The 27,844-nt window shown below is 42.2% G+C and overlaps 2 protein-coding genes across 2 annotated transcripts in view; one reads left to right on the forward strand and one right to left on the reverse strand.

The window, feature by feature from the left end:
- The window catches only part of TG (thyroglobulin), a 211,230-nt gene that overhangs the window by 134,458 nt on the left and 48,928 nt on the right, over nt 1-27,844 (forward strand). The gene's annotated exons all lie outside the window — the stretch shown is intronic.
- On the reverse strand, nt 763-27,823 carry SLA (Src like adaptor). Its single transcript, XM_090040680.1, has 8 exons — nt 27,654-27,823; nt 21,860-21,953; nt 14,062-14,161; nt 8,522-8,608; nt 7,190-7,293; nt 6,151-6,282; nt 4,362-4,494; nt 763-2,755 (listed from the first exon to the last, which is right to left on the reverse strand). Exons 2-8 carry the CDS (start codon nt 21,918-21,920, stop codon nt 2,536-2,538), a joined length of 837 nt encoding a protein of 278 aa, XP_089896806.1. The 5' UTR covers nt 21,921-21,953; nt 27,654-27,823; the 3' UTR covers nt 763-2,535.

Genomic DNA, 27,844 nt, shown 5'->3' on the forward strand with positions numbered 1-27,844 from the left:
TGAGAGATAGTGTCAAAGGCCTTCTTAAAGTCTAGAAAGATTACGTCCACGGCAGCACCATCATCCAAGGATTTAGTTACCTGGTCATAAAGGGCAATCAGGTTGGTGAGGTAGGACCTGCCTTTGATGAATTGAAACTAACATGGTAAGGAATTGAGTTAAACTAAATTGATATGATCTGACTTGAACCAAATTAAGAGCATCTATAAGGAATTTGGTACTGGTCTAAGTAAATCGGTTAATCCCCAATCTTTCATTGAAACAGTGCAGCTATGCTGTAGATTAGGGATCATTGACTTTCTAGGCACCTTAAAAGTGGAGGCTTCTTTTTGAAAATAGGACTTACATGCTTCTGAAAAATGTATCTAAGGCCTAGCTGAAACCTTAGTTGTTAGCCCCAGTCCTTGATACAAAACTCTCATCAGTAGGGCAGTGCTCCTAAGTGATGGCCCAAGCCAACAAGTCTTAACTGAAAATGTCATTTCTGATCAGAATGAGTGTGGTGCTCGAGCTGCAGAGTAAATACTAAAATGCTGTCAATATGATCTTGTTAGGATTTTTCTCCTTTCTTTCTCAAATAATAGTCACATGATGAGATGTTGTAGGTTCTAGTAGTCTGATCCTGAGACTGTGCATTATAATACCCGTATCTTAACCCCTCTGCTTAGCAAAGACCCTACAAAGTTCATGTAAAATTTAGCTCTGCACCTGAACTTAGCCAAAAGGCTGATTATAATGGAAAAAAAGACATCATTTAGAAAATTGTAATGCTTTACATATATATTTCTTTGATTACGACTTGGACACCTTAATAACATTAACACTGAACAGTAGTAATATATTAAACTGTACAAACAACTAGAGTTCTTAAGTTCCTTTCTTTCTGTGATGGTCAATGTTTGTAAGTAAATTACATTCATATGTTAATGTTCCCTAATGTGTTTAAACAAGCTATGAACTGTTTGCATGAGTCACGGGGAACTTTTAGCACTAGTGTAGCTGATATTCTGCAAGTCCTAATGACAGGCATAGCCAGATTTGTGCGAGGAGACATGTAAGGAGATGTATGAAAAAGAGCTGATCTCTACTGCTCTAGCTCAGGTGGTCACCGAGATCCATGCAAAGCAGATATAAAACACTACCAAAGCAAAATGAATCATTCTTGATATCATTTTGCATCTTTGGATGTGAAGGACTGCATAGAGCAGAAGGGAGTAGCAAAACAGACTGGAAGGACTCAATTGTCATCTCATTTATAAACATTAAAAAAAAATGCATTTTTTAAAGACATAAGAGATATTCTTATCCATGAAAGATAAGATGGCCCAGTCTGCAAGTTACTAGGATGGCTTTACATAGCTCTTTGCTATTTTATGCATCTTTTTTAGACAAGAAGGTCAGAAAAGTCTGCCTTGAACATATTGCAACAGATAGATCTACATGCTAAAAAAACTATAAATATGATGCATAAATATTTGCAGCTTTCAAAGGAATAGGTTAAGATCTGAATACCTGTACAACTTGATACCTACTGCAGTAGGTAAGCCCTAATCTGACCATACTTTATATTTTAATTAAAAAATGTTACCTTCCTAGTAGGTACATTGATCCTGAGCAGCTAAACTTTACTCTGTTACACCTGTGGATCCACCTTGAACCCAGTTAACTCACTCAGAAGAAACTCCCAAATTTAACCTCAAGCTTGTGATTCCTTTGTGATGTTTTGGCATTGTCAGCTGCTGGGTTAAAAGCTACCAGAAAACAGTTTCTAATTCTCCCCTCTCCCCAAAGAAGGAGAAATTTGCATTAGTGAAGTTCAGAATAAGGGTGACCAAGAGATTTTGAGAGGAAGCTAAACACTAGCAGGCTTTTAATTTCTGAAGTCCAGGATTTCTGATGTCATGAAAGTGGAAATAGAAGTAACTTTGTATCCAGTTTTCTTAGTACCATCAATCTTCCAGAAAGGCAGGAAAGGTGCTGAATTGCATGTCCCATCCTTGCTTCATGGCAGTGGGCTGGATACAGCCTATCTACGTGATCAAGAAGAACCACTTTGATGTGTAACCATGCTAGGCGCTGTTTGCTTCTGTGAATGGTGCTAGTACAAGGCCTACTTGGAGGATGCAAATGGGTCTTTAAGTAGCACCAAGCCTTGTGGTGAACCTTGGTATAGTGACAGATTTCACTTTTATTAGTCATCTGTTCACGTAGTCATTTTTAAAATTTATGTAGAGTCTGTCTCCACTTCACTTTCTTTGTGAGCAGATTATAATTGAAGGTGCAGCCCTTAGTATGTACACATGCAGTGGCTGAGCTGGTGCCTTGTACAAGGTCTCTGGTTAACATTCAAAACACAGAGCGTGCAAAACCAAACCCAGCATTATGCAGTTAGCGTTGCTTCCCTTGAAATGTCCCCTTTGATCACCAGGCAGTTTGCTCACGTCTGTGAGCTGTGGAAGGGAGCTGGGCCGTGCAAACATCTTGGTGTGGTTTAACATCTCAGTTCTTTTTCTGTGGACTGATTCAGTCTCAGGTTCAGTCGTCATAAAACAGAGCTGGGAAGTGGAAGTTATTTTTGCGTTTGTTCCCTGTGTATATGAGAGACTGGGTTTTCTTCTTTCTGTTGTCCCTGAAAGAGGAGTTGTCTTCTCCTGCTAAGGACAGATAAGAGGCGATGCTTTCCCTGAGGCCGAAGCTGAGGCAGGAATCGTCCATCTCCAGAGCGCTTTCGCTCTCTTCATTATTCATCTGTAGTCTTTAAAAGAACAACAAATTGTTTAACGTTTCGTGTATTTACACTGGGTTTATTAGTGCGTCAGTTTATTAGATAAAAGAAAGTGGTTGGCTCATACCGTGCTGTAAAACGTTCTGTTTCTCTTATCTTTTTACTTAAACATGCCTTATCCTGGCAGTATCTGAGCATCTCCGGTGTATTGAAAAATAAGCTAACCACTGTGTTCTCTCTCTTTCTCTCATTACTTGCACATGTAAGTAAATTAGTATGTTTTAATAGATGGGTAGTGAGCAGTTTGCTGGGGCAAAGCTAAGCTGAAGAAATGAGGTGTGCTTGTTATTTCTGAAAGTGATTATTTCACCACTTATTCTTATTTCCTGTGGAAATTAGCTCCTTTTTGTCTAAGCCCAAGTCCTGAGAAAATTTCTGTCTCTGGCTTCTGTAAAAAAAATCCACCCCCATGATCGATAATATTTGTATTCTGGTGGAAAGCAAATGTTTTGTGACCATCTGTCTGTGGAGTTAGTCGCTGAAGGAAGTGGACCTAGCTGTACACGGTTAGCAATAAGTGATTGAAGCAGGTGGACAGAGGCGTAGGAAAGAGATCTTTACTACGCATAGAGAGGCCAGCTTTCCACGACAGGAGGCTTATTTTTTCCTGGTAATACTAGGTGCCTGTATATGAGCATGGAGGCTGCTCTGATGCGCTGTAATTATCTGCTGTAATTACAGCTCATTGGAGCAGACTCAATTAATCGAGTCTGCTCCAGCGTGGCACTTAGCACAGTACAGCAGCCTCCTGCATCTCATGTATCAGTGACCCCAGGCTTCAAAATGGCAGTGCGGGTGCTTGCACTAAAGTTCATCAAAGGAGCTTTAGTTCAAGTACCCCCACTGCCATTTTGAAGCAGAGGGAAGCTGATACACGAAATGTTGCAGTGCTTTCATTACAGCAGCTCTCAAAGCCACTCTAATTAAAGCACTCCCTCCCCACCACTTGAGCATGTAAAAGTGCCCAACCTGTTCCCCATTCATCTTCTTTCCAAACTAGGCCTCTCCCGATACCTGACCATCATTCTCCAGGGACACTCATAAATCCCAAGGACTTCAAAGTGGGATCTGTATGAACGGGAAGCAGTATAGAAATGGGGGGCTCTGGGAATATGCTGTTACCTGTGTTGTTAAGGAGATGGGCTGTCACAATTTGGGCAAGGTAGAGTTTTTCAGTTTGTGTGGGTTCTTTCCTATACATAGCAGCCCTGCATATCAGCTTCTGTAAACTGCGTGTGTTGTGTGCGTGTGTGTGCGACTGGTGGGGTCCTTTATCAGACTTTATTTTACTTGTCATATGTCACCCATAGTAGCCCTTCTCTTCCAGTAAGAACCCGTGGTGGTGTTCCCCCCAAATTTGCTTTGGTTGAGCATTTACACTGAGATTTTTCAAAATCAGAGGAGAGAGTAGGATACGCAATTCCCACATTAAAAGGCTGTCATCAGCTTTCATCCTTAACACTGACTTCAGAAGTGAAAGGTTGCTTATTATTTGCTACAGCTGCAAGTGCATTTCACTTTAACATACGCTGAAAACAACCAGGCAGTCGTTGCCTTTGCACATAGCGTGTGATACCTGTGCACGTTCCTCCAGCTGAAGTTTTTGTTCCGCATGATCACGGGGTCTGCCTGGGTCCTCGCGCCGCTGTTGTTCGCGCACTGCGTGAGGCAGGGTGTGGTAAGGATGCAGCAAAGTCCATCGGCCACCTCTGAAAAGAGAAACGGCACAGGATGAGTTTTTATCCAGCGCTGCCCTATCCTTTTGCTCCTTTTCCAGCTGATAGTTTCTCCACTGAACATTATTGGTGTGGGCCTGGAAGGATCCAGGGCTGTGGGAACAGCAACTGGTACTGCCAGGGCGGCTGCCCTCTCCCCCACCCCCAATCCTCCTCCCCTGGGGCAGGTAGACCGTGCTCTGGACACAGCTGCTGGGAACTTCTATTAAGTCCCCGAAACAGGGACGAATTCTCCCCCATTTTCAGCACCCGGTGGGGTGCGTGGTTTCCTGAGCACACGCCTGCTATGTGATCTGAAAGGGGAGTGCCACTCTGCCACTGCACCTTCCTTTTGGGTCCACCCTTAGGGGTATGTTTGGGGTGGCCACTTGCCCACTGTGCATTGGGGCACTGTTTAATGCCCTGGGGGCATTACAGCAAATGGCATTAGGTTGTTTGCGTCTTCATATGTGGACCTCTTACTTTAACATGCTTCCAGTTATCTCTGAGCCTGATTCTCCTCTCACCACAGTTTTCAGATTGCTGCGTCTCTCTTGGTTTTGATTTACAACTGAGACCACTGTTTCCCTTAGTGATACCACTGTGCGAAATTCAGCTCAAAGTTTAAGGCCAAGTGAGGCCTGTGCACCATTTCATGCAGCTCTTCTGACTGAGCAGCATTATGCTGTCACTTTGCACTGTGGTACATGACCATTCTAGAGATAAGGCAGTCAGGTGGCTAGTGTATACCATACCTAAACGAAGCATAAATATTCATTTGCCTTTCTCAAAATATGGATACTTGTACAAATACCAGTGAAAAAATCAGAGCAGCCATTTAATAATAGAAGAGTGCAAATCACTGCAGAATTGCCATGCAAGCTTATTTCATTATGAAGTTCTGCATCTCCTTGTAGGGGAAGATTTTACAGTGTATGACACCTGAATGATGTTGATTATTTTAAGCCCTTACTTCAAATATTTTCTTAACAAAGAAGAGAAACTTCTCAAGTAACTAAAAAATGATAGAGGAAAAGTTTATTATCCTCTCTAAGTTATCACTCCTTCCATAATACTGATTTAAAAGTTTCCTTTTTATTCATTACTACTTCTACATGTATGTTATTAAACACTCAGCTGTACTTTAGGTCTAAGAATACTTCTTGGCCAACATTCAGTCTTTCAATCTGCCCAAATTATGCAAATACTGCGGCTTTACACCCTTTCAATGATTGAATTACTGTTAATTGAAACACTAGAACCATTGTTCTTTCACAAACATTACGAGATCAGTTTATTTCAGTCCTCCTTCCTCTTTCATTTTAAACCATTCTCATTTTCGGATGCCATAACTGTAGCAGTCAGTTAACAGTAGCAGTTGATACAAGTCTGCTTTCTGTCCTGAGTTGAATCCATTGTAACCAACATAGTCACTTCAAGGTGGCAATGGGAATATAGTTCATAATGGCTATACCCACTTTAAACTCTTGGGGTGCATTCTGCTTTTAGTTACATTGATGTAGATCCAGCAGTAAGTAGCTAAGGGGATTGGACTCGGCAGGACCCCAAAGTAGGTGCTGTCCAGGAGTTTAGTGTTGCTTGCAAGGCATATTACAATTCTGCAATCGCTGATAGTCTCAGTGGTCTTACCTGAATAGTGATTCACAAGGTCCTCAAGGCACTGAAAGGTTTGCCGTGGAGAGATGTAATACCAGTTGTTTGGCAAGCGGAATATTCTGTAATGTTTCACTTGTACGTGTCGGACTGACAGGGAATATAATCCTGGGGAAACAGGAAAACAAAATGATGTCAGGTAGCCACAAACTAAGGAAAATGTTCTAGATGCTGACCAAAGTCAGACGATCTCCAAAGTATGGTACCATGTTTAGAGGAGGCTTTTGGAGGATGGAGAACTTAAGAAACTCTCTCCGTGTAAGTATCTTAAATATAGACAGAAGAAGCATAGGGTCTCTGGGGCCTGTAAGTATAGCTATAAGCCCATTAATACCTTTCTCATGACACAATGCAATAGGCACTGTCATCCTTTTCTCCCCTCCTTTCATGGGCCCTGAGGAAGACAGGATTGTCTTTATTGCCCTTAACATGCTTGTAATATTTGTAGTCCTGCATTAAAACAACACTTACAATCAAGACTCATGCTTTAGGGTTTCAGCTGGTCACCTGCAAGGGGCAGGAAGGAATTTGTAGGGTCTCTCTGCATCCATTTCTATTCATCCTTTTTAGACTAAGGCAAAACAATGTCTTTCTCTCTGCCTGAATGAAAGTTGACATTTTTGGGGTATTACCACAGTGTTAATATATAATACTGCTTATGTGAGCCAATGATTGTGGCACTCTCCCACCCTAGTGTTACTGATGTTTCCAGCACTGTTTGTTTTGTTGGTGATTAAAAGACATCCATGCTGGCTTGTATGTGTTTGTTTTTTTGGTTTTTTTAGATGTAATATATATAAAAATAAAATGCAAACACATACAAGCCAGCATGGATGTGTGTGTGTGTGTGTGTGTGTGTGTGTGTGTGTGTGTGTGTGTGTATGTATATATATCTATCTATCTTAAATTTCCAGACTGAAATGTGTGAGGTAAAAAAAGAAAACTGTCATAGAAAAGCCAACCAAAAGGAAATGCTTCGCCTTGAAATGGGAGAAAATACGTCAAGTTTTCTCACCTTTCCGAGTTTCACTCTCTCTGATCATGAAAGAGCCGAACTTGGTGTTGGGAAGTTGTAGGAGTTCCTCTGCTTTCTCTCTTCCAAGCCCTTCAAATAACCAGCTGTGAAACAGGAAAAAAAACAACATATTTGGGGATGACACAAGTGAGGCAGACAGTGGCAGGTGGCCCTTGAAGTTGTAGCACTAGCCAATAAAAGTGACAGCAAAAATAACAGTCCCAGTCCCTCAACTATTTCCAGGCATGTATCCTCAGTTTAGGAAGTAAATCCTAATCTCCTTTTTCATGCCATCTGCTTCATTACTTTCAGCAGGACTACCAAGAGGAGAACAAGGAGCAAGGCTTGATGTTATAAGGGAAATCAAAATCCTTCCAACTTGCTTGAACTGAACATTAGCACTTCACTACAGTTAAATAAAAATCACTGGATTGAAACATTTAGAGCTTTCAAATGTGTGAGTCATATTACCCACATTTATTAAGCCAAGGAAAAATATGTAACTATCTTGATGTGTGAAGCCAGATTGGCTTTTCATCAGTCAAATTCCACTGGGCTTTACTGGTGAGAGAAGAGAAAATCAAGCCTATTGATTTTTCTCCTCCACCTGGTTTGAAATGCTAGAATATTTTGAAGGAGTGGCCTGTAATGGGGACTGACCTACAAGCATAAGCAATAGGACCTTCCATCTCCTTTCTAATTTGCAGGGATTACATTTTTGAACAATTTTGTTAGTCCCTCAATTTTTTAACATTCTCATTTTGTTCCAGCAGACCTGTTTCCTGTAAGAAATCTATTCATCTCCACGAGTATCTCTCTCTTCCTGCATGCAGGGTGAAATTCCCTGGGTGCAGAAGGTCAGCACCAGGAGCTTAAATCCTACCCAAACCATCACTTTGTTTTAAGTGGAGCTTAAACAGTACTTGAGTTCTCTGCTGACCTTTTTGCAAGAGGAAATTCCACTTCCACTTTGTTTAAGCTAGATCACTTTATCAGTCTCTTAAGTTAGAGCCCAAACCACAAAAGTCTAGACCCAGAACTGAATCAGAACTTTTTTGGAGTTTGGGGTTATTTAAAACTGATATTTTGTTTTGGTATGAACAACTACTGGATTTGGATTTGGGAAAGAGTAGCAGGGAATTCAGATTTGTGCATCTAGTTCAGGCCATTTCTGAAATCGATTTTATGCCTCCCTGGTTATTAACTGTAATTATTATTGCAATTATGTTTGCATCAGAGGGCCTAGTTGAATGTGAAGGCTTATATTGTAAATCGTAGTATAAAAGCCCCTGTAGTGTTGAAATGCCAGAGAGATCAGAGGGTAATACTCACCCGTGGTAAACCTTTGCTACGTGTTTCCCGGGAATATAGTTTTCTCGACCTGTTGTGAGAGAATGGACCCTCCACCAGCCTCCTTCACTGTCAAACCAAGAAGATGAGTATTGTTAGATGAGTTTGGGGATCCTGCCTTCATTTTAGAAATGAGCTAAGCCAGAACACCGGCCAACAGGCAATACATATTAGCTGATCAGTGTTTTCAGGTATACATGAACACATTTTAGTTTCTTTCATATGTTGTCTGTCTTCCGCACGCGACTGTTTGCTGCACCCTTGCTACAACTGGCTACAGAAGTAGACAAATATTTTAGCTCATTTAAGCTGCCTACATAGTGAGTCATTTTTCTGTGGTCCAACTGAACAGTTTGCCTTCAGCTTTCTCATACAGAGCAGCTTTACAACCCCTGGTTTTGATTTTTTAACTTTTTGTATCCAGATAGTGATTGCGACTTGCGTGGAACTTGAATGTTCTTTTTATGGGGCTTTACGACAAAGCTTTCCTAAAACGAAAATCAGCCTTGTGTTTTACTCTGATTTTCTAGAACTGCATGTGCCAGGGATCAGCACCTCTCGAGCAATATAGCGCCGTTGAAATCAGTGTGAACTCTGGCCCAGAATGGATATCCTGGGAGTGAGCAGAACTCTTAGCTAGTCGAGTGGTTCCAGTTTGGGACATATCTGTTATGGTCCTGGGTGACAGCAAGGGCACGGCTTCCAAAGGTTCAAACCCATCCAGTAAGCATCCCAAAACTCTGGTAATGATCTGAATCACCCAAACCTGTGGGGACTTTCGAGGCTTCATAATTTCTATTTCTTTTCTGTGGAATATATGAAACTTCCTGTTTCCAGCTGACGTACCAAATACCCTGAGAGTAGCATTGCCTAATTAGCAAACCTAAACCCCAGATATTATATCCCAACCCCTCACATTCCAGCCTGAAGAAACCCCAGGAAGGAACAACTCCCCTCCTGGAAGTCTGTAAGTGGAGGCATAGGTCTCTACTGCTCACTTATGCATCCTGCTCTATAGTGGGCGAAGGTAAATGGTAAATGGGCACGTGTCCTAGACAGACTCTGTTTATTGTGTTGATGACTTAATTCATGCAGACAATTCCTACAAAAGCAAATGGAGATTTCAGCACTGTCTTGTGAATCTTTGCTTGCACGTAGTTGTTTGAACTGAAGACTTAGAAAAATGAAGAGCAAGGAACAGTGTGTACTTCTTGTAAATACTATTTGACATGGTGCCTCTGGCCACTGCTGCTCTGACTGGCTGAGCTTTGCTGCTTTCCTTCAAGATTTATTTCTGGCAGAGAGGATATCTTTAGCTAAATGCATGTAGTGGGAGGCTGGTTCTGCACAGCTCACATCTAGGCCACCATGCACCCAGACCTTTACTTTAGCATAGCAGGGCCTGTTTATTAGGGCTGTGTGAAATTTCACTGGATGTTTCGATTCGACGTTGTTTTGACTCATTTCAAGCTCAAAACAGCAACATCGAAGCAAAAATAAAGGGCTTTGAAACGGCCTCAAAACAAAATGAGGCTAATTGAAATATTTCGAAAGTTTCCAAACGTTTGAGTTTCTAAGCAGCCAGGCGGTGGAAGACAGGAGAGCCAGGGACAGAGACCGGAGAGCCAGCCCTGGCTCTCCCCACCTCCCACCACCAGGCTGCGGGAAGCTGATCACAGTGCAGGGGAAGGGAATTGAGCCCAATCACTGAGTTTCCCTCCCAAGCCCTACAATCTGGCTGGGGATGGGAACTGAGCCCAGCTGAGCTGAGTTCCCCTCCCCAGTGCTAGATAAGGCTGGAGAAAGAAACTCAGCCCAGCTGGGTTCAGTTCCCATCCTCAGCCTGATCGTAGCGCTGGGGGGGGGAAACAGAGCGATTGGGCTCAGTTCCCTTCCCCGGTCCCAGGCGGCAACACCCGGCTTCCCTCCCTCATCTGGCAGGCAGATCAGGGGCCCGCAGCCCTGGAAGGACTGCCACAGCCCCAGCAGACCTCTCGGGGTTGTGGGCCGCCCTCTGGCTGCCAGATGAGAGAGGCTGTTTCGAGCTTCCCCATTATAGCGAATGGGCGACACAGCAAAATAGCGTCAAAACAGCTTCACTGTTTGACTAAGCAAAACGGAACAGCTCTTTTGAATTGAAATTAAATTTGAAACGCTGTTCCATTGAAACTTGGAAACTCAAGTTGAAACAGAACGGTGCCGTTTCTCACAGTCCTACTGTTTGTATGCTCTGATAGGGAAGAATCTGCATGGTTTTTGTAAAGGGAAATCCTGCCTCGCCAATCTGCTGGATTTCTTTGAGGGTGTCAACAAGCACATGTCCAACTGGCTCCCCTTTGCCCTTTAAAAAGCATTTGACAAGGTCCCTTACCAAAGGCTTTTAAGAAAACTGCATGGGTTTTGAGGAACTGTTCTTCTGTGAATTGAGAACTGGTTAAAAGATATGAAGCAAAGGCTAGGGCTATAAATGGTCACTTTTCAGGACGGGGAGAGGTAAAAGTGAGGTTCCTCAGGGATCTGTGCTAGCCCTATTTTGTTCAACATTTTCATCAATGACCTCTAAATAGGGCTGCACAGTGAAATCTCCAAGTTTGCAGATGATACTAAATTATTCTGGGTAGTCAAGTCCCAAGCCAATGAAGAGAAGCTGCAGAAAGATCTCAGTAAGCTGAGTGGGTGGGCAAAAAATGTCAAATGAATGTCAGTGTTGACAAGTGCAAAGTAATGTACCTGAGGAAAAAATAACCTCAATTATATGTGTACAGTGCTGGGTTCTGAACTAGCTGTTATGACTTAGGAAAGAGACCTTGGAGCCACTGTAGATCATTTTTCAAAAACGTCAGCTCAGTGTTCAGTGATGACCAATAAAATGTTGGGCAACATTAAAAAGGGAATTGAAAACAAAATGAAGAACACCATCATCCCATTATACAAATCCATAGCACAGCCATATCTTGAATTCTGTGTGCAGTTCCAGTCCCCACATCTCCAAAAGGAAATAAAATTGGAAAAGGTACAGAGAAGGGCAAACAAAATGATCAGGGGCCTGGAGCAGTTGCCATACCAAGAAAGACTATAAAGGCTAGAACACTTCAGTGTGGAAAGGAGAAGGCTGATGGGGGATAATATAGAAGTTTATAAAATCTTGAGGAGTATGGATCAAGTGAACAAGGAACAGGTATTCACCAAGTCCCAGAATATTAGAACTAGGGAATACTGAAATTAGTAGGTGACAGGTTTAAAATTAGCAAAAGAAAGCACTTCTTTATGCATGCATAGCTAACTTGTGGCATTTATTGCCACAGGAGGTGATGGACACCCATCCAGGTTCAAAAGGGGACTGGAGAAATTCATGGATGATGGATCTATTTATGGCTATTGAACCGACTGGTGGGATGTTTCCTTTGGCATCTGTAACCCAATAAATGATGGAGGCCAGGAGGGTATTGAACAGGTATAGATTACTCTAGGGATATTCACTTCAGTGCTGTCCCTGCATAACATGCATTTTTGCCACTGCTAGGGACAAGATACTGGGTTAGATAGACCATTATGGCACTTTCTTATATTTGCATAAAACATTTCAAGTGCTTTCTCTTCTGTGCTATAAACTGAATCAAAACAGGAAAAGGAAAGTTCCATTTAATGCTTACTTTGGCACTTGTTTATTACAAGGATACACTCTTGATCACTCCACAACAGGTAGAGAGATATAGATATAGATATCTATATAGATTCATTGAGACTGAACATACATAGCCATTCAGACACATGCACCCCATGACCAACTTTTTTAATGAAGTTCAGAAATTATTATTAGTGTTACCTAGAGAGTTATCTGTGTTATCCAGATAGTGTATGCAGTAAATATGATGCACTTCAAAGTGTAGAGGACTGAAATAGGAGGACAAATGCTTAACAGCTTGAAGAAATCAAAGGAATTAAGGAACTGTCCCAGGGGAGGATGGGTTGGTGACAAATTACCTCTGCTTCAGGCACCTGATAATGTCAGAAGTGGATTGGATTGAACACACACAAGAACTAGGTAGGAGCCTTGGCTGATGCAAATTAATACAGACCCTTTGGCCTGGAATCTCCAGTCCTCTAAGCCCAGTTTGTATTACTCGTGCCATGTAAACTGGGGTTTGGTCAGAGATTGCTGGTGGAGAATTTTTTTCACGTAGGGAAATCCTTCATCAGGAAGGAGGTAAGCGGGCCAGCTCCTTCACCTGTTATGCCAAAGTCTTTCCACTCCTATCACAAGGAAGGGATCAAATCCTGGGTTCTTTAGTGCAGGGCAGTGTGTGGTCATGAAGGGGAGTGGCTGACAAGGTTGCACCATGCTTGATCCTGTGCTGCTTCAAGGCTCTTCACAGGTCTTATACCAGTAGCAGAAGTTAAAGGGAGGGAGCTACACCTCTCATTTCTGCCAGACCCATGTGGACAAGGATCATGAAGCCACTACCAGCATCTGAAAGCTTTCGGTTAATTAGAAGTAAATATGGTTTGCCATTTTGCACTGCTCCCACAGCTTGGACATACAAGAAATCAGGTCCATTGTCTTCAGTCTACTCCAGTGGAGTGTCTGGCTGCAGGACTGTCTATAACACGGCTGAAATGAATTGGAATTGGAAGCCAAGTTTGCATTCATTGCGGTCCATGGTATTTTCGTGGGAACCGGTAGATTCATCAAAACCAAAAGGGAAGTGTCATCAAAATTGTTGTGTTGGAAAAGTTTCTTAAGCCCAGGATGGAAATAGGGAGGAGGGCAGTGCAGGCAAGAGAGAGAGTATCCAGTTAGCACAGTGTAACAGGGAACTGTCTTGAAAGACTCAAGTCAAGTCCCTCTTGTGCCTGATTTGAACTATTCTGAGAATCTCTTGCTATGCTTTTTATTTATTCTTCTCCCCCTCCTTTCCCCCAGAAAAATACCAGAAGGTCTTGGTTTCATTCTGCATCAGAAGTGACACAAATATCAAAACATAATTCCTTTTTTTGCAAAGCAGATCTCTTGATTTCTGGCCAGCCCTAATGTTGAGTAGAATCATACCTCAGGGTATTCTTTGTCGAAGGACTTAAATAGGAATACAGGTCCCCCCAGGTGTGGGAGAATTTGGATTAGGGTTAATTATCTGTCTTCTCCTAAAGTTGCAGTTGATTGAGCATTCAGATGCCTATACAAAGCCAAATCAGTCTTGCCTGATATTCTTATTGACTTCATGAAGGGTTAGTCAAAGGTGAGCATTTTGGATTCCTTGTACATAGGGTCACAACATACAGTTCCCTCTTGGTTGACGCAGTACGGTGCTGACTGCTCCCTCTGCTTAGTGAGAGTTGAATCTAATGCGAGTGACTGAAAGGGCATTATCTATGAAGAACTTCCTCATGAGCAATGAGAGTTTCCCAGAAGTAGTTGGGTCTCAGACATTCTCCCATAGAAGAAAACAAAACCTGTGTCCATATAGCATCAAATGAAACAACAGCAATTGTATTAGAGTCTGAATGAAACAGAAACAACTTACTCTGATAACACACGTAATTTCTCCCCTACTTGAAATATTGGCTCGCCAATATCCGGAGAGGGATAATCATAAAGGACAGCAAGGAAGTCGCTCTCCTGACCTAGAGGAAAAAATGAAAATGCCATTATTAATATTGTTTACAGTCTGAACCGGACTTTCAAAAATGTTTTCCAAAATGGGACCCTCAAAATGCAAGTATATGGATGACCTGACTTTGCGCCTATACTGCCATTAATCTTGTGTTTATTTACTTCTAATTAACCGAAAGCTTTCAAAGCGTCTTTGACTAATAATTACCGTATGTTAGCAAGAGACTCATTCTGAAACTACCGTAATGGATAAAAATTCATAGGCTTAGGAAATGTCCCAGTTTGAGTAATCTCTCTCTGTATGCAGTCTTAATTTCAATCTGAGTAATGCTGATTATTAGGTGCATGATATTTAGGTAGGTAAGGGTGGATATTGGGTTTTGTTGCATTGTTCAGCTGTGGTGCTCTTTTCAAAGATATACATGTAGGTTAAGTATAGCAAGAGGGGGATTTCTTTGTAAAAAAACAGTCTGAGGGGCAGACAAGTCCTGGAGAGTTGGCTGTACTTTAAAGAGGCCTTACTGAGAGTGCAGGAACAAACCATCCCGATGCACAGGAGGACTAGCGAGTATGGCAGAAGACCAGCTTGACTTAGAAGGGAACTCTTTAGTTAACTAAATCACAAAAAGGAAGTTTATAAGTGAAAACTTGGACAACTAACGAAGGAAGAATATAAGAGCATTGCTCAGATACACAGGGATGAAGTCGGGAAGGACAAAGCAAATTGGAGTTGCAGTTAGCAAGGGATGTGAAGGGTAACAAGAAGGGTTTCTGGCTGATGCAATTACAGAGCACTGGCCATCAACTCTGAAAACTCATGGCTATCAGGAGAGCTCCTGGATGATTGGAAAAGGGCAAACATAGTGCCCACATTTTAGAGGGGGAAAAAAGAGGATTTAGGGAACTACAAACCAATCGGTCTCACCTCAGTCCCCAGAAGTATCATGGAGAAAATCCTCAAGGAATCCATTTCTAAGCACTTGGAGGAGAAAAGGGTGATTAGGAGCAGTCAGCATGGATTCACCAGGGACAAGTCATGCCTGACCAACTTGATTGCCTTCTATGCCGAGGTGACTGGCTCTGTGGATGTGGTGAGACAAGTGGATGTGGTGTACCTTGATTTTAGCAATGTTTTTGATACCATCTCCCACAACATTCTTGCAGGCAAGCTAAGGAAATATAGGCTGGATGAATGGACTGTAAGGTGAATAGAAAGCTGGCTGGAGCATTGGGCTCAGAGCATAGTAATCAATGGCTCAATGTCTAGTTGACAGCCGGTGTCAAGTGTAGTGCCCCAGGGGTCAGTCCTGGAACCAGTTTTGTTCAATGTCTTCATCAACAACCTGGAAGATGGCATAGAGGGCATTCTCAGCAAGTTTGCAGATGACACCAAGCTGGGACGAGTAGTAGATATGCTGGACGATAGGGCTAGGATTCAGAGTGACTTAGAGAAATTGGAGGATTGGGCCAAAAGAAAATCTCATGAGGTTCAACAAGGACAAGTGCAAAGTCCCGCACTTATGATGGAACAACCCTATGCACCAGTACAGGTTGGGGACTGACTGGCAGGGCAGCACCTCTGCAGAAAAGGACCTAGGGGGTCATGGTGGACAAGAAGCTGAATATGAGCCAGCAGTGTGCCCTTGTTGCCAAGAAGGCTAATGGCATCCTGGGCTGCATTGGTAGGTGTTGCCAGTAGGTCAAGGGAAGTGATTATTCCTCTCTACTTGGCATTGGCGAGGCCACATCTGGAGTACTGTGTTCGGTTTTGGGTCCCCCACTACAGAAAGGATGTGGACAAATTGGGGCGAGTCCAGCAGAGGACAACAAAAATGGTGAGAGGGCTGGGGGACATGACTTCTGAGGACAGGCTGAGGGAACTGGGCTTATTTAGTCTAGAGAAAAGATGACTGAGAGGGGTGTAATAGCAGCCTTCAGCTACCTAAGAGGGAGTTCAAAAGAGGATGGAGCTGGACTGTTCTCAGTGGTGGCAGATGACAGAACAAGGAGCAATGGGCTCAAGTTGCAGCAAGGGAAATTTAGGTTCGATATTAGGAAGAATTTTGTTCCTAGGAAGGTAGCAAAACACTGGAACAGGTTACCCAAAGAGGTGGTAGAAGCTCCATCCCTGGAGGCTTTCAAAACCCAGCTAGACAAAGCTTTGACTGGGATGATCTAGGTGGGGCTGATTCCTGCTTTGACCAGGTGGTTGGACTAGATGTGACCTCCTAAAGTCTCTTCCAGCCCTAATTTTCTATGATTCTAAAACAATAGGAAATCAGAAAATTAATGTCCCTTTTCTTTCTGGTATATGGTTTGTTACTAGACAGGAAAGCTAATAGTCTGTCTATTCTTTTTCTCCCTAATTATGTACCAGCGATGGAACACAGACTTTCTTCATTTTTGTCAATGGAAAAGTAAATTCACACGATCTGTCCATTCATCTCCATTTGTAGTTTTGAGAGCAGAGGTCAAAAAAGTAGGATGTACATGAGGAAGCTCCCTTTCCCCTGTTTCAACGTGTCACTGTTTTAAATGATGGATTCTGAATATATTTCTAATAACATGCTGGGATGATACCCTTTATGTAAGGACAAGAGACACCTCTGTGCCTTGTAGCCTCACTGTCTTGGTTCTGCATATAGAAAGGCATTGGAATAGGTAAAGTACGTTAGCGAAAGTCACAACAGTGAGAGATCGCAAGAGATAGATGCAGACACGTGCATGCACTTCCTGTTGTGTCTGTTTCTTTCTAGCTCTTCTTTAGCTTGCTAGCAGCAAATGCAGTGAATTGAAATGTAGAGCAGAATGTGGAATGAAGGCTGGCATTGAGGTGTAGGGTGAAGGCTGGGCATCACTGCCCAGAGCTATGTAGTTCAGCATAGAGGTGGAAGACTAATAAAAAAAACTAGAGCTGTGAGGAAGTATAATTTGGAGAAGTGTTCTATTAGTAGTTATTTTTTCAGTACTGGAGTTGGTAGGGCAAACCCCTTGTTGATGTGTAAATAATTGGGGCGGAAAAAAAGCCTTAGAAGTATATTGAAAAGGAACGTAAGAGATGAATCACTTGCGTGTCGGTTTTGGATGGATTTTTTTCATTGAAACTTAAGCACAATTAGAAATGATCTGTCAAGTCTGTAAATTTAAAGAAGTAAAGGACAGACTGTAGCTTTTTCATGGAGGCGGTTCTATTAGGCAGCTAATAACCATACGATGCCTTATGTTTGTAGTGTTAAATTCTGCAGCTGGGATGAACTGGTCAACAGCATGTGTGCATGTTTGTTAACAGTATTACGTTGTTTTTCTTTCGACTGGGGCCAAAAAATTAAGTGAGGCAGGTATCCCAAGTTTTACCTTAACTCAGCTCCCGGGTTTTATTATTGTATAGTAAGTTTGAAAGAGGCTGTGGTTGAATGCATCTACAATTACTTTTCCATTATGGAACAGAAATTCAGAAATCTTGCTGGTGAAAGTTTGCCTTGTGCTTAGTTTGGCTAAATTACAGTAGGCTGGAATTACTGATCAGCACGATGCTGACTCCTTTTCTAGGAATCTCAGAGAAATCAATGCAAGATTAATCGAAGGGCAAGTATGCAGAGTGGGGCTGGAGCACTCTTCCCTCCATTATCGCCACAATGCGGCAGAAGGAGTTTAGAAGGCAGTGCTAAATGAAAGGACGTTTGCTTAAATTGATTGCATGTAATCAAAATGCCTTAGTATTTTAACTTCATGGGGCTATTTATAAAGGTTTCATTTCCATATTGAGATAGGCAGTGGAAAATGAACTCTGCTTATCGGCCCTTCTTGCTTGTGTGCAGTCACTTCCACGCTGCCACGCATCGGGGGATGCGTCACTCTGTAGACAGCAGGGACTGTCACTGCTTTCACATTTTTTGTTTTTCTGTTTTTGTTTCAATTTTGCACATGGGTTATGTCGCTCTGAGCAGGAGGGGGCATCGTAGAACTAACTGGCACTTTTCCGTGAACGTGACTTCTTCAGAGGTGTTTGTTGATCCAGAAGAGAGCCCCAGCTCAGGTCATTTATTCGAACCCTTCCAGCAGTCCTCCACCTCGCGTGCTGTGGTGTTTCATTTAAAATGTAGTCTGAAGCCAAATCAGCCCATGTTTCCAAGTTGCGAAGCCAGCGAGCCACTCCGTGATGTTTTTTTCAAAACCTCAGATCACCCCAGGTTTGCCTGCATCTCTTGCAGACACCAGTGCTTCAAAGTAGGGACCCTACAATAATCCTGTTATCTCAAATCTAATCTCAGGAGCGATCAGAGGCATTTGATCCAGTCCCACCCCCACCCCCATCTACCAACCTTTCGCCTTTGTAAGACTAAAGCCTGACCAACAGTTTTCAAACCCAACCTCTCTTGCAGTTTTAGAAGTCTCCTCTAATGGGGAATGGCCTAGCAGTTGCAGCAAAAAATAATAAGAATCTAAGACGGTTATTTCCACTTAACCGGGTGTACTCTAAGGTTTCTAAGCCAACACCCTTTTAACCCCCTGGGTGCCTTGTGAATATCAAGTGCTTTTAAACCACCCACTAAGGGTTCAGTTATGACTTGTGCTGCACACTTAGATGAGGGAGCCAGGGGGCACAAGCACATACCAACATGCCAGCGTAATTTAAATGAACACTGGGACTTGTGTACACACCACATTATTCCTCCCCTGGGGTAAGTAGATAAGATAGGGCAGAGAAAGCTAGAACCAGGGTTCCCTCCCATCACTTCTTGACTACCACAGCTCAGTTGTTATTGGGGCATTATAATTTAGTGCTGGCAATGCCTGCAGGAAGTAGGGAAAGCATTATGACTCAAAGGTGTCTCTGGTGGGGTCTGGACTGCACTCTGGGGATGTGACTGTAGCTGACGTGGACAAACCTGAGCTAGTTTTAACAAGGTGGCTCAAGTACAGCTTGCAGGCTGGCAGACTAGTGCATGCTCAAGTATTCATCCATATCCCAGGGCCTGGGGCTGCACCCTAGGTTGATCGCTGTTAGACTGTTACCAGGGCCTGAGTATAGCAGTTTAAGACTAGCTTCGGTAGGCCAAGAAGTAATCGCACCTTTCGCTTTCAGTATCCAAATTATGCACTACCCCTACTTTAGGGCTGTGCTTCAAATTAGAGAGATGTTTTGTGCGCTGAGGAGCACTAAAACCAAGAAGAAAAATATAAGGGAATGCATTCAGTACAGGTCTAAATGGGACAGCGAGAGTCAAGATCTGGAAAAAAAATTAAAGTAACCATTCAGAATAGGTAGTGGGGCCCAGCTTAATTGCCCTCTTTCTCCTTCCTTCCTCTTAGGTTTGCTTTCTTTTACCTTTATTTCATTCCACCTGTTTCAACACCACTGGCAGCTCAGCAAAATGTAGCAGACTAAAGCATCCTCCCTCCCCTCCTCACAATTATTTATAACATTATATGAGGGTGTTTCACAAAGTAAAAGCAATTTTAAAATAAAACCATTGCTTGTGCAGTAAGTGAGAAACTACACTGCAGTGGGGGATGCTGATGGAGGCATTGTCGAACATACCCATTTTTTACAGCTACGTAGAGAAGTGATGTGGTCTAGAAAACAGTCTGGCTCACGGATTGGTTTTATTCCCAAATTGCTATTATTTTCAGATACGCCTTTGTAAAATTGTGCAATAAGCTTGAAGTCCTTCCGGTTTAACCCCCGCCGCCTCCCCCCATTCATGGGCTGAAGGAGAAATGCAGGGTTTGGCTATATGGGATTGACTTTGTTTTGTTCAGGAAAAAACAAGTGACTGTACACACATCAGTTTGACTCGTCTACCGGCACTTTTCAAGGTCCTTTATCCTTTGCTCCCTAATAGAAATCTCAGTTCTTCTGGATCATTGTGAGTGTAGTTATTAGCATCATGACTGGTGCTAAGTTAAAGCCAAACACGAGCATTATGGAAGATATTGGATCCATTTTTCAAAAGATGAAGGACCTGATCCCATGTCTAGTTGAAGAGCAGAAACTTAGCAAGCACCATCTCAGACCCTGGGGTGCTGCCCTTATCCATAGAGCAACACAGACTTCACCACACGCCCTTGGCAGTATCCTCTACCACCGGGCTGAACGCAGAATAAGGAGAGGGGAAGGTGGTTCTGTTTTCAGGGCCCTTCAGTCCTTGGTTTCTATTGCAAATACCAGTAAATGCAGTAAGACCAGGTACAGACATAAGTGATCGGAAACTGGTCTGTACCCATAACAGAAGTTCAGCACGCAGACTGGTTTAAAAACGGTGGTACCTAATCTAAGATTTGCACCACCCCACCCCACAAAGGGCAAATGTGTTCTGTTCGCTACCGATCTAAACTATGCCGCTTACAGAAAACCACATAACTTCTCCTGATTCCAGCGCATGCTTTTTGAATGTCTGTGCCTAGCCTAAATGGAAGGTAGACATCTCCCCACAAAGACTTGAACTCTCAAGTCAATTCACCTACATTGAGGACCTTCAAAAAAAAATGTTCCCTGTGTCATTCATTACCAATGCCCCTCTGTTCAGTTTCCTCAGACTTTTAGAGTTTGAAACGCCTGGTCCTTGGTTCATTTTAAAAATAGCACTGGAGTTTCTGCTCCCCTTGGGTCAGATTTGTCACCTGGTGTGAGTAAGAGGGAGCCCACAGTTGGGCTACCCTTGAAAGAAAAGCCTAGGGAAGGAATTATGACTCAGAGTCACATTTCTTCTGAGTCGCATTTCTTCCACTGTTCCCCTTCTGCACCTGGTAAGAAGAAGTTAGCTTCACCCTTTATCTATGATATAACTTGCTTTTCCCCCTTCCATCACCTGCCTGGCATGGCGTGGCTTAAGAGCTACGGCTCTGCTCGTCCCCCCCTTCCCGGCTGTAGGTGGCCTTTGAACCCCGTTTTGCTCATGAGGGTGCACTGGACCGAGGAATGCTTTTGGCTCTCTCTTGGGTGACTGCAGTGCTTAAAGGTTGTTGTTTTACACATTTGTTGTTATCTTTAGCAGTGTGGAAAGTTGGCAGCCTGCTAGCATTGGCACAAGCATTTGAAATGACAGTAAACATCAGGATCACTGCACGTGATGGGTTATTGGGTTTCTGGTTTTTAACTAACACCAATCAAGCCTAAGCAAAACAAAACAGAGGAGCAGGGTTTTATATAATATATGCCACAAACACCCAAATTGGCATATTTTTGTTCATGAAATAGGTCAGTGTTTTCTGATACACAGGGAGCTCACCCCAAGTTGGAGTAGGAAAGGGAGACTTTTTAACTTTTGTAATTACTTTTATGAGAATCATAGAATAATGATTCTTGGGACTCATTTTAGTCTAACCTCCTGTTCAAAGAGAATCATCCTGATCTAAGCCACTCCTGCCAAATAGTTGTCTAGTTGGCACTTCACAACTTCCAGTGATGGAGATCCCACAACTGCTTGAGTTAATCTGCCCAGAGTCAGAAAGTTTTTCCTAATATCTAACCTAAATTTCTCTTGTTGCAACATAAGCACCTTCTATCTGGTCCTGCCTCCGGCAAACATAGCACGAGCCATAAGCTGGTTGAAAACAAACTTCTCATGCCAAACGTCCCAATTCCTGCACAGGAAGCTCAGGCATCCTTTTCCATGTGTTCAATGGCTGAATTCAGATGTATGTGCGAAAGAACCCGGAGTTTATGCATACTTTTTTTTTCTTCAAAGAAATTAGGAATTGCTTACCGACTTGGTTTGGCACACTTATTTCTTCGGGGGCTCTTGTTGTTTTCATAGTGTTTCCCATTGCTCTCTTTATTTTTGTCAATGCACTTCAGAACTAAAACAAAAGAGACATTCAATGAGACTTAGAATGGCACCTGCTTTGCCAGCCCCTAAAAAAATGACCCAATTTCAGGCTTTCAGTTTTTATAAAGTTTGTTTTTGGCCTTTGAAAGCTGATGTTTCACATTCATACTAGAGTTTTACATATTTGCTAAACTCTCGCCACTTTGGTCTTTTATCAGGGGAATAGCAGCAACCACAGCTAGGGAAGTTGCTCAGAAGTACTGTGTGTAGCAAAAGTTTCCATTACCAGAACCTCAGCACAATAGGAAGTCACAGAAAAACTGTGCCTATGTGAGCATTTTTACATTATTTAATCTATAAAACAAATGCCTGTTTCGTATCCCAAGGCACTTCTCAGCATTTGTTCGACCTGTTACGCTGTTTTGCTGAGAAATATCGGTAATGTTGTTCGGCAGTTTCCTTGTACTGAAGTCCTGGTCTCAGTGAATGTGCTCAGTGTAAAGAAGGTAAGGGTGGTTGGGGGATCCCATGGGAACACAGAAATAGCCATGTGGGATCAGACTTATAGACCAGTATCTTGCCTTAACCATCACCAATACAAAATGCTTCAGAGAAAGGTACAGGAAATGCTGCAGGAAGCAGTTTTGAAACTAGTGGCTCTTGAAGGAACTTGCTTTAATCCAAATTAAAAAGTTCCTTTTAACCCCATGTAAGGACCAACATAAGCTAGAATAAGCTTCCAATTTAGCTAGAAGGTGGTTTATCTTATGGTACAGTTTCAGAGGCAGACTGCTTTGGCTGTGGCTCGTTTAAAAACACACGTGAATATCCAGGCACCCTTACCTAAAATCAGATTATTTTTATCTCTTTCCGGAGGTTGCTAAGAAGGAGAAAAAAAAAAAAGCCAGCCTGGACCTGAATATTCTCATATGGCTGAATGTATCCTGTATTTACAATCTGGGAGCTCTGCAGAAAATGCTGATCTTATCTAGCTTAAATATTTCAAAGGCACTTATCACCCGGCTGTTAGTCTACCATCACCTACAGTGGGCCCAGTTTGGGTACTCGTACACATTTTGGTTGTCATCCCACTGAAATCAGGGAGACTTTGTCATAGTTGGTGTAAGAGTATAAGAATCTACCCCGCTACTCAACTGCACTCCAGGAACCATACTGTTGGGTCCTCCTAGTGTTGGATACCATTTAAAGGTATCCTTTGCTATTGGCCTTGTTTCATGTAGTAAGACAGATGGCTGTGAACACATTAATCCAACTCCAGCTCATGCAATTTTCAAGGGCCGTATTCCTGCACTGGGTGTCACAGAGACTCCTGACCAAAAATCTCTATTCCATTGGCATCCATTTTGTATTTGCCATTATCTAGTTTAGTGCACTGGCTGTAGCACCTCTGGAGGATTCATCTATACCATATCTTTTTGACACATCACAAAAGGCTTCTTTTACAAAAAAACAAGGCACTTTTTCAGTGCCCAAGTTGACAACAACCTAAAGGCTGTAAAGAAAACATCTTTAAAAAAAAGGTAGACAGGTACTCACATTTCTGTGAATAATGGGGCCTTTTAAAGCAGATACAGAAAATCAGATCATGCACCTGATTCCTAGTTTGCTGAGATGCCTTAAATTGAAAGTTTGGAAGGCATTGGTTTCCCACAAGATTAGTCACCTGGACCTTCAGCTAGCATTTTGGTTGTCGAGATACAGTTTTAATCTTAAATTTAATGTCTGTTGGCTACATATTCCATCGAACGGTGCATTTGGTTATGTTTGCATTGCAGTTTCTGCTGTAACTGCAGCAAGTGTAGACATACCCATCTAGCTTGGGTCCATTTGCTTGTATAGCCACTGCAGCACAGTGCACATTGCAACATCAGTCCGAGAAGCAGCGTAGATGCTCAGACGGTTACTTTGTGCTGAGGTCTATGCTACGGCAATTACTCTGCTCGCGGTACCTGAACTTGCTAATTGAGACCTAGTGCCCATAAGTCTATGTAAGCTGCAGTGGATGTTTTATCATCCCAAATGTTGGTGCTTTATACAGCTATTTCTCAAATGAACCCAGCGCTTGATGGTCATATTGTACACCACATCTTTTCTAACTGAGCTCTTTAAGGGGCCTATCACTCTAGGAAGTCAATGGAGATAGGTTAGAGATTTGAATTCAGGGACCAGAGTCCCTGGTGCTCTTTTCTCTAAAATGGACAATGCAGCTACACAATGGGCAACATTTTGGACAATGGACAATTCAGGGATTTGAATTGGACAATTCAGAGTTTTGAATTCAGGGACCAAACTCTCTGGTGCCGTTCTCTCTAAAATGAACAATTAACAGCTACATAATGGGTAAAATTTGCACAAGTGTTTAAATGACTTGGGAGCTCAAGTCCCATTTTCCAATATGTCCAAGTGCCAAAATCACTTAATGAAAATGAGCCTTAAGGCTTCTAAGTCACTTAAGCACTTTGGAAACATCTCTACATGTTTTAACCATATGAAACTGTTTAAGAACTTGGCTTCCATTGCCTTCATCAGTAGCTTTGTCCATACTCAATGCAGGGCCCTTGACCTGCTCAGTTTTATAAAGTTGGATAATGCAAAGTCACTTACTTGTCAGAACCCATAAGGCCTCAGTGCCTCTATCCATTAAAGTGCTCCTCAAATAAGTTTGTTAGCAGAGCATGTGGTTATCTGAAGGTAGGCTATTCTGGTTAGACTATGCCATCTGTAGCATCACAAAATAGTACCTTATTTCCTGAATGCCCCCCTGAGAAATTCTAAATGCCATGCATTAAGTGTATGCTTTTCTTCAGTATTTGTTCAATTACGCTTAGCGTTTCCATGTGATTGCAGTTATCTCGTTCCATTATCTATCTCGGTGACATTTTCCATCTTCAGATTCACTGACGTTAATTACACTTGTTTACAATAAAGAGAAAAGAAAATGAAAAGGCGCAAGTTTCCCATGATGAACTCCTCCAGAGTGATCGCATTTGTGAAGAGGAACCCTTGGACTGCCACGTGCTTTGCAAATGAAGTTCACCATTAAACGCTTAGCCAGAATAACAGCATATTTGGTGTTCTCTAATGGGCTCAAGAATACATTTCCATACACTTCACTCTCTGTGGGTGTTTGGAATGGAAACGATGGCATGGGGAACTTGTTCAAGGGGCGACAGGGCTTTGTGAATTAAATTGTTTGGTGGTGGTGGATTATCAGTATCACCACCACCTGTTTGGCCTGGAACATAGGGATAGGGAATAGTAAAGCTGGGGAAATTAGACTTCGATGTCTTAGGAGGCTCTTTCCAGTTCTGTTACTCAGTTTATATATTCCTATGTTCCTCGATTTATTTGGCATAATCAAATGCTAAATAGCACTGCATGTGGTTAAGTATACAGCTAGACTGTGCAGGTAAGCAACATGTCCTTCCGCAGGATATGTTACTCGATCACCGCACAATAACTCAAGCTATTTTTCTTCAATTTGGGAAGACAGATAGGTAACTGCATAGTAGCATGCATTGTGGTTTATGGATGAGCCAGTTGTTTGTCATCTAACTAAACTGTTAAATAGTTAGCTTTATAGGTTAAATTCGTATAACAAGGAGCCTACTGAAAGCATTTAAGTATCATAAATTTTGTGGCAAATGCTTGGGATATAGGCAGGGCAAATATCCCCTATGTACAATAATTGCAGGTTTTGATGGCAGACTCATAGGCTGGTTCACTGGAGCTTGCTGAAGATACAATAATGACAGATAATGCCAGCAGCAGCCCAGAAGGCCTGCTGCGATTGCCTCACAATTTTGAGGAATAACAGTCACTGAAGGTTATATTGCAACCGTTTTTCTCCTTGGAAGGAGAGAGGTGGCATTCTCCATATGAAGATCAGTTCTGAAGTCTCTCGCAAGTGTTTATATTTCACTGTAAGGAATGAATTTGCACTCAGCACTCCTTGGCCAGTCTTATGCTTTGGGGATATACAGTTTCAGAGAGCAAATAATTCTAACCATGACAATTTGCAAGCACAGTTCAAGTTACTTTGACCTCTTGGTGTTTGACTGCATCACAAACTGGTACTTAAACATCTAAGGCTCTACGTATATAATGAGCTCTTTGCAGAGAGACTCCTGTATCCACCCAGAGCCCTAGTGCTTTCAGTAGGGCTCCATGCAAGCCAAGGAGTCAATCCACATTAATGCCATCAAAGGACTGTGGTCTTAGCAACCTAAATTGAGAATGCAAGTAATTCTAGGTACAGGTTTTCACTGAATATTTATTTGCATCTCATGGATTAATAGAAATTATGTGCATCTTGTCCTCTGGCTTAGGGGTTGCACACTGAGCTTGTGGCATAAAGGTTGTGAGCTCAATCCTGGGTGTGAACTCAAACCTACTCGTGGGAAGTGGGATCCTAGTCGTTGTCAGGAAACACTTCAGATTCAGTGATGTACTAAGGTCCCTTTTGACCCAAAATCTAAGAAAAGCAGATCTGGAAGGGATTTCCACAGGATATCTAGTGTAGCCCCCTGCGTGAAGCAGAATCATACCTATCCAAACCATCCCAGAGAAATCCATTGTTTAATGTATTAGAAAAATTACATAGTCAACTCTGACACAACCATAAGACATAACACCCTAACCTGCTACAGGCAAAGCAGGAGGACCAAGGAAGGCAATACCTTGCTGCTGCAAAAAGATCAGCACAAAAACTTATTCTCCACAGTACCTACTTTTTAAAGAGGATACAGTGTTGGATTATTTAAATTACTATAGTATGTTTGAAACGAAACTGCTTTTTAGAGATTTTGTAAAGTTATATTCTGAAGATTGAAGGAAGATTTAAAAAACAAAAAAACAAAAACACAAGCATCTTCCATTCTGCAAGGAACAGGTTTACCAACTAGCACATTTCAGCTGAGGAAGTACTGGATTAATTATTTACAATATATTGTACACTTTTTCTGCGTTACTGTATTTGTGTATTTTTCACCTTCGTTTTCAAATCGGTACTCAAGACTTAATACTCATTAAAATCCATAGGAAATATGTGCCTAAGTCCTTGCAGCTTGAGAAACATAGTCACTGTTATTGGTAACATTCAGGAATCCATGACTTACACATTCGAAAAAACGCATTTTACTATTTGCGTCTTTAAGTATTTTACCCAAATTTCCTTATAAATCCCTGGTTTGGATCACTTGGCAAAATTTAGCTCCCTGTACCTCTTGGGATGTAGTATGTGCTTGGAAAACTTAGGAGAGATCCTTAATGCTGTATCAATAAAAGCATATGAAAACCACTGCAAAATCTAGGTACCCTGGGAAAACAGAAACATTTCATCACAAACCCCCCTGGCAATTTGATTAAAAAACCCAAACCCGCTGTTTCATTTGTGGCATTTATTTCAAATGAAGGCACATTAATCTTTGCCTCCCTAAAGGCTTTTCAGTCTTCCTCTAAAGTTTTTTTTTTTTTTTTTTTTTTTAAATATTCAATAGAAATAAAGTATGCCTTCATTTCTGTTTTGCAGAAAACCATAGCAAGGAGCAAAAGGCCACATGATTTAATATATCTTTTCTATCTCTGTCTTCCATGTATAAGGTCCATGCTTCAGCAGTTACTGGGGACAAATCTTCTTTTGACTTAAATATGCATTAGGAGATCTGGCCCACTAGTTAGACAATCCTAAACATAGCAGAGCAGTGCTTACCTTTAAATGCAGAGCATTGTATTCCAGTTTGAAGTAGGCTTTAGAAAGGAGAAGTCATAATACAGTGTTCATGCCGCTAGCAGGATCTAGCCGATGAGGTTGAGAAGCAGCCAGTCGAATGAGTGTGTTGTGAAGTTCACCCTGTCATGTAGAACGGCACTTGTCAAACAGGCCACATGCTTCCTCTCTGA

The sequence above is a fragment of the Crocodylus siamensis genome, chromosome 3 (assembly GCF_052110815.1).
Source record: "Crocodylus siamensis isolate JL-2025a chromosome 3, ASM5211081v1, whole genome shotgun sequence".
NCBI lineage: Eukaryota > Metazoa > Chordata > Crocodylia > Crocodylidae > Crocodylus > Crocodylus siamensis.